Below are 12505 nucleotides of genomic sequence, written 5' to 3' on the forward strand. Positions count from 1 at the left end.
TTACTCCCTGCAGTGCTAGAAACATTTTTTGGGGATTTCTAGTATTGAAAAGAGCAATTAAATGACTGGGCTATTTCATACAAATATATTTTAATACTTATTAATATCAGAGAAAGTTGAATAAAGTGATATTCATACCAACAGCATGTTGTGTTTGGAATCAAAGTAAGTCCTGGCATAATCGTCGTACAGGAAATGGGACTGGTATCCAGGTAGTCCGTTGATGTGGTCCTCCAACCAGCACCAGACGTTACCCATCTCATCGTGGAAGCCAAGCTTATTGGGCGGGAACAGGTTCACTGGCTGTAAACAGAGTCATCAAGATATTTATCCTGTCTGCAACACATAGCCTATGCAACATAACAGCCTACAACATAATAGCCTAATCTGCTAATTAGCCTAAAAGCCTAATAATAGCCTAATCTGCAACATAATAGCCTAATTAAATCTGTCACACCTTTTGTTTCTTTTTTTTTGGGGGGGGAGGGGATTTTTTTTTTTTTTGTAACAACTTGACAGACCACATTTTGAGTTTTGAATAAAAAAAATTAAAAATGGCCAAATGATACTGGTAAATTTTAGAAATTCAAAATCAGGGTTAGGGGATGAAAGTTATGACAAGTAGTAATATTGTGATTTATTTGCATTCATTTATTTTGTATTTCAGGGACGAGACTCAGGGACCAATCAACCCACAATGTTTCCATTTACTGTTTGACATCATTTCTGGTTTTATAGTAGTTTTTAACCTTAACGTTTTATTACGCTGATTGCTATCAGTCACTACGCAATGATTTAATCACATTCCACAAAGAAATGATGAAGATAATGCCACTAGTAGCTAATAAGAGAGAGAGTGAGAGAGAGACAAATGGAAAATGATAAAATGAAGTTACTAGACTGTATGAATAAAAAAAAAAGGCCCACTTACTGTTGAAGTCATGTAGTTCAAGTTGATGTTGTATTTCTGTTTTAGTTTGGGATCCCACGGTACATCGCAATCCACTTCCATTGACTTGATTGGCTGTGAAAGATAAAGGAAAAAGGTATCTATCTGAATTAGCAACAGCATGACAGAAAGCGGTCCTTGCCAGCATTTCAGAGACAGCACTGTCGCGTAGATCCTGATGGGTGTGGTCTATACTGTTCTTACAGATCTCCGAACCAAAAGGAACGAGGCCATCTGTAGATGCTCATCGAGATACAAAAGTTAAAGATACGAAAAAGTCAGATAAACATGCATGTCGAGGAGCTGGGGGTGATTGACTAGCTCAAGTTTCCACTTACAAAGTTTCGCCCAAAGAAAGAGAAAGTAAAGAATACACGGTTTTAGAAAGCACAACTTCTGGTGTGTACGACAGTTAGAACTCTTCAAAATGGTGCAACTGGCTTTTAATTAGACATTTATAACAATCAATAACGAGGAACAGCTTCAGCCCTGTTTGTAATATGCAAATTAGGCTATAGGCTAAAAACATTCTGCTACAAACCTTTGGGTAGGCCTGGTTAAATTTTGATTATGTTTGCATTGTTTAGTTATTATTTCATGTTTTCATTTGGCTGTTTCCTTGCAGGGGAAGTTACCATGCAAATGTACCCAACTGCTGTAAAGCAAAATCAATTTTGATGGCAGATGTATTTTCAGATTGGAACTTTGCCCACTGTTTATCTACTCTCTCTCTCTTTTCTCTAATATTTCAAAAGTCAAACTTTCTAGTTTGGAGCTGATGGGGAGTAAGTCTAGGAGTTTAAAACAGAAAAATTTGTAATTTCAAACAGTCACTGACGCAAACAGAGCACATGGAAAATGTAAGGTCACCAAAAACATCTTCCCTTAGAAATACAGAGATGGTACTTAAAACTACCGTCACAATATTCAGCAGTATTATAAAAAAACGTCCAAGAATGCTGCCTTCTACTCCCCATGTGCCACCTAGTGTAAACATTAAGGTATATGTAGATAACAGAGACTGAAAGATGACAAGATTATTCTTTTTTCATGTCCGAGAAATCACCCCATCCTCCCCCACCCCCCCCCCCCCCGCCCACCTTTCCCTCATATGCATATTTCACAAAAGGATAGCCATTGAGGAAGATTACCGGAAGATCTCTGATGGCGTGGTGCTCTGCTTCCGTCAGCAGTCTATAGTCCTCTCCCAGCCAGTTGGCGTAGGCCTTAGCTTCGTGGAAGTTCACCTCCACGGGCCAGTCCCACGGCATCTCGATCTCTTCACAGAGGGTTCTCAGCCTGTCAACAATCGAAGCAGAGTAATTGCATGAAATGGAAAGTAGGACATCTGAGGATGTAAGTTAAAGGACCAGCCACACATCAATCTACAATGGGGTTGTTGATACATAAGGGACAGTCCCTCCATCAAACCTCTTCTCCCCTTTCCCCTTCCTCCAACCACCATCTTCTTACTCTATATACCACTACTCACAGAAGCACCAAAAAGTGAACAATACCCCTCACACTATACTGCTGCTACCCCTTCCTTCACACCCCCTCCTATCACTTCAGATAGGTGATGATAGTTTTATACTCTATGTCCCAACAATGTCAGGTAGGTGATGATAGTTTATACTCTATGTCCCAACAATGTCAGATAGGTGATGATAGTTTATACTCTATGTCCCAACAATGTCAGATAGGTGATGATAGTTTATACTCTATGCGCCAACAATGTCAGATAGGTGATGATAGTTTATACTCTATGTCCTAACAATGTCAGATAGGTGATGATAGTTTATACTCTATGTCCCAACAATGTCAGATAGGTGATGATAGTTATACTCTATGAGCCAACAATGTCAGATAGGTGATGATAGTTTATACTCTATGTCCCAACAATGTCAGATAGGTGATGATAGTTTATACTCTTTGTCCCAACAATGTCAGATAGGTGATGATGGTTTATATTCTATGTCCCAACAATGTCAGATAGGTGATGATAGTTTATACTCTTTGTCCCAACAATGTCAGATAGGTGATGATAGTTTATACTCTATGTCCTAACAATGTCAGATAGGTGATGATAATTTATACTCTATGTCCCAACAATGTCAGATAGGTGATGATAGTTTATACTCTATGTCCCAACAATGTCAGATAGGTGATGATAGTTTATACTCTATGTCCTAACAATGTCAGATAGGTGATGATAGTTTATACTCTTTGTCCCAACAATGTCAGATAGGTGATGATAGTTTATACTCTATGTCCCAACAATGTCAGATAGGTGATGATAATTTATACTCTATGTCCCAACAATGTCAGATAGGTGATGATAGTTTATACTCAATGTCCCAACAATGTCAGATAGGTGATGATAGTTTATACTCAATGTCCCAACAATGTCAGATAGGTGATGATAGTTTATACTCTATGTCCTAACAATGTCAGATAGGTGATGATAGTTTATACTCTTTGTCCCAACAATGTCAGATAGGTGATGATAGTTTATACTCTATGTCCTAACAATGTCAGATAGGTGATGATAGTTTATACTCAATGTCCCAACAATGTCAGATAGGTGATGATAGTTTATACTCTATGTCCCAACAATGTCAGATAGGTGATGATAATTTATACTCTATGTCCCAACAATGTCAGGTAGGTGATGATAGTTTATACTCAATGTCCCAACAATGTCAGATAGGTGATGATAGTTTATACTCTATTCCCAACAATGTCAGATAGGTGATGATAGTTTATACTCTATGTCCCAACAATGTCAGATAGGTGATGATAGTTCATACTCTATGTCCCAACAATGTCAGATAGGTGATGATAGTTTTATACTCTATGAGCCAACAATGTCAGGTAGGTGATGATAGTTTATACTCTATGTCCCAACAATGTCAGATAGGTGATGATAGTTTATACTCTATGTCCAAGCAATGTCAGATAGGTGATGATAGCTTATAATGTTCTTATGTCCCAAACCTAAATGTGTTCTTATCAATATATTAAACACTTTTTCTATCAGTGTAATTCTTGTTCGCTCTGGCACACCCCTTAGTAAATCACTCCCGATCCAGCTCTGGGCAATACCTCATTTTAACAGTGATGATACAACTCACCTGAACTTATCTTTCCCGTCCATTTGCAGAGTTGGTTCCGGTGATTTCTTGTTGGCGTCCCCGTCACTGTGAGGGGTGCAGTGACTGTAAGACTCCAAGGTCCCTCCACAACCAGATTTGCACCCTGTTATTGATCATTTAACAAACAAACAAACAAAAACAAAAGGACAGAAAAGCTTCTTAAGATTTTGCTTTCTTCTGGAAAATGATATATATCACATTATACAACACCTAATTGTATTCTGGTCACTTGATTGGTAAATTGCTCTTTGATTGCATGCAAAATCCGCTCTATTCCACTCTATGAAATAGAACCATGTGTTATATTTTTTTGATAGCACTTTTTTCAATGGTAAGAGAGCAGAGAAACCTGTCTGTTCAAAACAATCTGTTGCATGAGTGCATTTTACATACAATTATATCCAAACTTGAAGGTGTTGTATAAAACAAATAATGAATGGTTTCCATTCGTGCAATAGTGCAAATATTTCATTCGTTGAAAGATGTAATTTGTTCCATTCAACAAGGCGCAGCCGAGCTAATTGCACTTATAACCATTCATTATTTGTATAATATCAGTGAGTAGTTGCAAATTAAGGAAATTCTCAACCAAGGCATATTTATTACTCCCTTGCAACTTACAAACTCATTGTTTCTTCCAACAACTAACATCTAGCAGGTTTTGTTCATATTTGGCACAAATTCAGTCTAAGAAGGTTTCTCCGGTTTTTTTATTTCACCTTCTCAACTCAACTCAACCAGGATTCCGTTGGTAAAAATCGCTAGTGCTGGCCTGCCAAGTTCAAGATCCTTTTTGTTCATAATGGGACCCTCCTTTATATATTAAGTGAGATTATTAAATATTACAACAGGTCACAAATTATTCTTAAATCTAGTAGATTATGGGGGGTATTGGAGAAAACTAAAAGAGCTAATCTGAAGCATAATCAATATGATATGAAACCTACTGTAGTCACTGACTACCTCAATGCCACTCCCACCCCCAACCCAACCCCCCCCCCCACCAACTTCTTATAGCAATGGCTAAAAGATTCAGTCATAGTATTTAGGATGGATATAACATGGCTATTAGAGGATTGATCTTGTACTCCAGAGGTCAACAATGGGAAACTAATTGAAACCGAAAAATTTGGTTTGCCACCGAAACTGCCAAAATAGTATCACATCTCATTGGTAAAATTCTGATTTTGTGCACAGCATATATAAGCAAGTAGTATGAAAACACAGTCACACTCGGTTTTTTGGATCTGACTGAGGTAAATTTGCACCCACAAGAAAAGATTGTTATGATGCATCCATGATGAAAATGGACCAATCATCTCCATATATGCAAATCTGAAGATTCTGTTCAGAGTGATTATGATGCAGGGAATTACCAATAGAAAATAAAATTGACACTCACCATTGGTACAGACCCAGAACAACGGATGGCTCAACTCACGGCCAGTTTTCCACTGCCAGCCCTCCTGGGTCCAGAGTTCTTCATTGGTGTATCCCCCAGAGTCATAAAATTCCAAGAATTCTCTGTTGCTGATCAAGTACTTGGACGCCTCAAATTGTGGAACTCTGCAAAAAACATACAGAGTGGTGTACACAAATACTGACAGACATATCGAGACACCTTGATATCATGGTATATGCACTCCATAAATTTGATTTATCAATTTTTTTGTCAAATAATAAACATTATTGTTTTATAACATTATCATATCTATAGATCTTGCTACGGATAGGACAATACTAAATCATATCAACACAATGATATCTTAGTGTATATACACTCCATATATAGTTACTGTACCTACCAACAGAATAAACGTTAAAATGATTTGGTGGGGCTTTGGTGAGCCAAAGTAAAGTGACTGAAATCTATCAATTTGTCAAATCATAGATGGAATGAAAATCGCCATGACGAGAATTAGTCCATTAACCATAGGTTGCATTTTTCAGCTCTCTTGACCTCAACTTAATACTGAAACTGTATCTCTCCTGCAAACAGACTGGTGAGTTTGGAAGAGTTGATTTGTTCACACCTTGCCATGTCTGCCTTGATCTGATAGTGATTTGGCTACTAGCTGTGAGATGAGTTGCATAATATAGACGAATAGGCAGCTCAACTCAGGTGCGAAAAGAAGGGGCTGATCACTCAGCTAACCAACTGGAAAAACGTGCTGTTCAGTACAAACGGCAGGTTTTTGGATGCAACCTATAGCTAATGGTCACTTTCGTGGCATGCATACAATTTACAGCTGCAACATAGAAGCGCTGTCGGTTAAATATCACTCAATATTTTATTCCGGTCACATGGACATTATCATTTATGACATTATCATATCTACATATCTTGCCATGGATACGAAAATACTCTACTTCTCTATATCCATCTTATTACCTCATCTGAAGGAGTGAGTAGTCGATATTCCATCCATAGGATGGGAATTCTTTGGGCTTGCCGATGGAGACTGTTTGGGACTTGACCGGAATCATGAGATTCTGTTCCACAGGAACAGCTGATATAAAATATAATAATAATAATAATAATAATCATAATAATACATAATTTTTATATAGCACCAAACAAACTATGAAATAATACTCGTAGCGCTTAACATAATGATAACAATTATAACATATATGCTTTGGTGAAAAGATACGTTTTGAGTGCTGATTTGAAACCGTTCACAGTATTACACATTTTTTACATGTTCTGGAAGTGAGTTCCACAGGCACGGTGCACTGGATGCAAACGTTTTCAAGCGGTAAGTCTGTATTTTTACTCTAGGGATGAGTAACATCAGCGATGAATTAGAGCAAAGTGAGCGTGTGGATGATGGTCGGAGCTGAAACAAGTTGGTGAGGTAGCTTAATAAATAACCTTTTCTATCCTCTACAGCTCAAAAGGGAAAATGCAATGTTTCTAATGACAATTCTGCAATTTTAATCAATTTTCTAATTTACAAAACAATAACTTTCAATCCCCTTTTTTTCATAACTTGTGCGAGATAACATAATTTAAGAAATCTCTGAGAGATAATTTAAGTGATAAGATCAGGGGAGCAAGACTAGCTCATATAAAGGCACACCATGAACTGAAGTATTAAAGTTGTGAGATCGCAATTCCCTACGAGGAAAGGATAATTTATGCTTTCAAGAGGTAAACTAAAAGGTTTGTGATCCAAAAAAAAAGATTGTGATATTACCCAACTGGCAAGTATAGTAGAACCTAGAAGAAATTTTTCACCACATTTCACCGGTTTTTAAAAGCTTGTTACTGCTTTGGTTTATAACTGATCTCACCTCCTCTGAGTGGTGCTCGTCTCCAACCTTCGGGTATTCTCAGAAACTGGATGGGTAACTGTCTGATGAGTACCGATGAGGTTTCTGCGTGTACAGCATCGTGGTCCATCACCATAAGCAGACCCCACTAGAGGCAAAATGAAATATTGATTGAACTTAAGGGGATCTCCTTCCACGACCAAAAATGGAAAAAAAAAAGTGACCAAAATGCATTCAAGTTTATAATTTTGTTGCTACGATATCCACTAAATACATTCTAGTAACACGTTTATTTATTATTTAGGTTTACAGTCTTGTTCAGGGCCAAGGCCCTTTCACACGACTTCACAACTTAACCCTGGTCATTGGTAACTTGTCACACCTACACACCAAAATGTGCACAATTCAATCAATCTCTCCTGGGGCACCACAGTGCACCACAACCACGTGTCCCCCAGGGGACTTCCCATAGGGTGCAGCCATAAACCGGCGCACTCAACTATATATTTACAAGTTACCTCGCAAGTCCCCATTTATACACCTGGGTGAAGAGAGGCAATGGAGATAAAGCGCCTTGCCCAAGGACACAACGCAATGATCTGGCCAGGACTCGAACTTGAAATCCTTAGATCACAAGTCCACTGCCTTAACCACTTGACCACAACGCCCTCACACGTTTGATATGAATCCATCTGGCGACAGTCTTGTGAAGAGACTTTGTTAACACAAATAAACTGGGAAAATGTCTTTACTTTTTTTGTCATGTCCAGATCATTCATATTAAATCTGTTTAAAACTTCCATTCAAGTCGTAGTCTATTGTGGCAATACGATGTACAGAACTTTTGACTAGTGATTTGTAAATAATATTCTTACAGACAAGTTTTCATTTTGTGTATTTAACGCCTTTTGACTTTATTTAATGATGATCAATACTGATTGTGTACTGCGTGTATTACCTGTATGTATCTTAAACTGTATGTTAACTTCACGATACTAACCCATGGGCTATCCATAGTTATCGGTAACTGTAATTCTGTATGGAAGATCTTCTCCCGGACCAATTCTCTCACTTGTCGCCGGAATTTGACGATCTCTTTCAAAGCCGGCCAAACGAAGGATCCACCCATTCTGTTGTTTTCCTGCCAGAGAGAAAAGAATGAAAACTTCCAAATTTCCACACAAGTTCCACCGATAGATATGAAATTTCCCCGTTCCTCGATCTGGATTTCAAGTTCATTTTCGGGCCCACTTCCCCGTTAAATTGTCCGACGGTGAATTTGGTACGACCAAATGGCATACATTGATCGGAGCAAGAATGAGCAAGCATCGTACTTACAACATTATCCCATTTGTTCTCGTTGACGCCCGTCTCAAACAAGGTCTCGAAAGAGTTGTTGACTCTTTCCTGAAGATGAGAGAAGACGAAGAAGACACTGCAGAGTTACAGTTTGTATGTTAATGCATCTACTACTGTACGGTGTCTCAATGTACTACCTGCAAAATCGGCTAGAAAGAGTAGCAAAACAGGTCACCGATAATTATAATTTTCTGGACTCCTGTTACTACCAAGTGTTCCCCAAAAGCGTTCTCTCAACATTCTCGAAAACGGTCTCATTCGACTACTCCTTAAATGTCCTACAGGCAATTTGGAGAGTATCAGCCTGTTTAACTCTCTGGTTAGGAGGTCAAAAGGATTCACCAAAAACTTTCAGAATGTCAAAAAAAACTACAAGACAATTTTTTCCCCGATAACTTTTTCCTGATGGTGGTTCTGCATCTCCATGTTAACTCCAGACATTGAAGAGTGTTAGATAATTAGACAATGAAATGTGTCAGTGACGAAAATTGCTTTCTCAGGGTTGTGTAGTATTAAAAGTACTTGTGGTTAGAACCACAAGTACTCTATGGCTAGAACCAATCATCAAAATCCCAAATGTTAAGTAAATAGAGCTACTGGAGGACTGCATATTAAAACCACCAGAAAATACAGTATATTAACCATTCCATATATATATATATATATATATATATATATGTATAATATATGTTTATGTATTCTATATATATATATACATGTAAATATATAGATAGATATATATTTATATATATATCATATATATAAACCAAACATAAGATGCAAGAAAAATGAAGCCCCAGAATTACTTAATTAGTAACGATTTCATGGTAACTTACCTCAGTTCTAAGAAGAACAACACTATCAAAAAATAAGCTTGTGTCAAACATTTAATAGTTAATCTTGAGGAAACTCACATATATACACAGCAAACACCTTCTTTTAGTCTTTCTGTGGATTCCTTAATTGAAGGAAAGATCTCTTCCAATCACGTTACGAATAAATCTAGCGAAAGTCATGATGGGACAAGTTTCCCCTAACTTGTATCCTTCCGAATAAATGCAACCTTTGTTCTACAGGTAGGTGGTCATGAATGACAACTTGAAAGTCGGACAAGATACTTCCGAGTTCTTCTTCGGTTACATGTCAGTGTATATGATGGTAGATCCATCACTAGAAAGAACACCCCCCCCCCAAAACTTTAAAACTGGTCCGAGTACATACCGATGAAAATAAATACCTCCCTCTATTCAACATATACCATGCTCTCTAATCTTCTTGGACTACAGAAGTTTTGTAACATTTTAGCACTGCCCCCCCACCCCACCCTCACCCCCACCCTCCACTGACCCACTTCAAGGTTAACGACACCCTACTTCTTCCTTTCAAATCTAACATTCTCTAAATGCTCACGACAACAGGGTTATCGGTGAAATGTTTCTTCCGCTGGAATATTGTCAGTTTCTAACGTTTGGGGAAGTTGTTTATGTCAGATTGCTTGATGGATCAATGAGCAACGTAATCACATGACTCGATATGCATAAATACCGTATTTAAATAGAAAAGTCAGTAATGTAATCACATGACTTCATATGCATAAATACTGTATTTATAAGGAAAGTCACAGTAACATAATCACATGACTTGATATGCATAAACACTGTATTTATGATAGGAAAGTTAGTCACGTAATCACATGACTCAATATGCAAAAACACAGTATTTATGATAGGAAAGTCAGTGACGAAATCACATGACTCGATATGCATCAATACTGTATTTATGATAGCAAAGTCACAGTAACGTAATCACATGACTCCATATGCATCAATACTGTATTTATAAGGAAAGTCACAGTAACATAATCATATGACTCGATATGCATAAATGATGTATTTATGGAAATTCAGTGACGTAATCACATGCTTGGATATGCATAAACACTTTATTTATGATAGGAAAGTCACAGTGACGTTATCATATGACTTCATATGCGTCAATACTGTATTTATGATAGGAAAATCACAGTGATGTAATCACATGCTTTGATATATGCATAAACACTTTATTTATGATAGGAAAGTCACAGTGACGTAATCATATGACTCGATATGCATAAATGATGTATTTATGATAGGAAAATCACAGTGACGTAATCACATGCTTGGATATGCATAAACACTTTATTTATGATAGGAAAGTCACAGTGACGTTATCATATGACTTCATATGCGTCAATACTGTATTTATGATAGGAAAATCACAGTGATGTAATCACATGCTTCGATATATATATGAATAAACACTTTATTTATGATAGGAAAGTCACAGTGACGTAATCATATGACTCGATATGCATAAATGCTGTATTTATGATAGGAAAATCACAGTGACGTTATCACATGCATGGATATATGCATAAACACTTTATTTATGATAGGAAAGTCGCAGTGACGTAATCACATGACCCGATATGCATAAATACTGTAATTATGAAAGGAAAGTCACAGTAACGTTATCACCATGACTTGATATGCATAAACACTGTATTTATGATAGGAAAGTCACAGTGACATAATCACCTGACTCGATATGCATAAACACTGTATTTATGATAGGAAAGTCACAGTGACATAATCACCTGACTCGATATGCATAAACAGTGTATTTATGATAGGAAAGTCACAGTGACATAATCACCTGACTCGATATGCATAAACAGTGTATTTATGATAGGAAAGTCACAGTGACATAATCACCTGACTCGATATGCATAAACACTGTATTTGTGATAGGAAAGTCACAGTGACATAATCACCTGACTCGATATGCATAAACACTGTATTTATGATAGGAAAGTCAGTAACGTAATCACCTGACTCGATATGCATAAACACAGTATTTATGATAGGAAAGTCACAGTAACGTAATCACATGACTCGATGTGCATAAACACTGTATTTATGATAGGAAAGTCAGTAACGTAATCACCTGACTCGATATGCATAAACACAGTATTTATGATAGGAAAGTCACAGTAACGTAATCACCTGACTCGATGTGCATAAACACTGTATTTATGAAAGGATAGGTTACAGTGACGTAATCACATGACTCGATATGCATAAACACTGTATTTATGATAGGAAAGTCACAGTAACGTAATCACATGACTTGATATGCATAAACACTGTATTTATGAAAGGATAGGTTACAGTGACGTAATCACATGACTCGTAAGCATAAACACAGTATTTATGATAGGAAAGTCACAGTGACAGAGAAGATAAAGGAAAGGACAGAGATTACACCACCTCATCCATCACCTCCAAGAACAAAACAAAAATACCATTTAATAACTGGAATAGTAAATGTGCTCATTCCTTGACAGGCTCGATGACTAATTTTACTTTTTATTTGCCGAGAGGATGTGGGGGTGGGAGGGAGAAAAGGGAGAGAGGAGCCATATAGGGGCAGATGGGATGATTGGTCAAGTGTGTTTCAAGAGCCAATGCCATGGACAGCTTGGCAAAACTAGGGAGGATGGAGGAGGAGGGCAAGCTACCCTGGATTACAAAAGCTGTAAAGTCATCCAGTTCATGCCAAGAGAAGATGAAATATTCAGCTGTCAACATGTAGGCACTGAAAAAGCAGACAAAACCCAGCAGCTGTAGTAAAAAGTCATCTGTGTTAGCCAGGTTTGTGATATATAATACAGTAAAAGGATGTGCATCTCTGATGAACCATTTCTAGAAAAAAAGTGCCTCAA

General features: G+C 37.4%; 1 protein-coding gene across 3 annotated transcripts in view; it reads right to left on the minus strand.

The window, feature by feature from the left end:
* The window catches only part of LOC139977741 (uncharacterized), a 33677-nt gene that overhangs the window by 13276 nt on the left and 7896 nt on the right, over window positions 1-12505 (minus strand). For all 3 annotated transcript variants that reach the window (XM_071987326.1, XM_071987316.1, XM_071987336.1), the window contains 9 exons: window positions 8719-8787; window positions 8381-8521; window positions 7402-7528; window positions 6497-6614; window positions 5507-5670; window positions 4084-4207; window positions 2101-2248; window positions 932-1024; window positions 139-303 (listed from right to left, as the gene is read on the minus strand). In XM_071987326.1, coding sequence (XP_071843427.1) covers window positions 139-303; window positions 932-1024; window positions 2101-2248; window positions 4084-4207; window positions 5507-5670; window positions 6497-6614; window positions 7402-7528; window positions 8381-8521; window positions 8719-8787 — 1149 coding nt within the window. The remainder of the gene's footprint in view (window positions 1-138; window positions 304-931; window positions 1025-2100; window positions 2249-4083; window positions 4208-5506; window positions 5671-6496; window positions 6615-7401; window positions 7529-8380; window positions 8522-8718; window positions 8788-12505) is intronic.

Source organism: Apostichopus japonicus, chromosome 2 (assembly GCF_037975245.1).
Source record: "Apostichopus japonicus isolate 1M-3 chromosome 2, ASM3797524v1, whole genome shotgun sequence".
NCBI lineage: Eukaryota > Metazoa > Echinodermata > Holothuroidea > Aspidochirotida > Stichopodidae > Apostichopus > Apostichopus japonicus.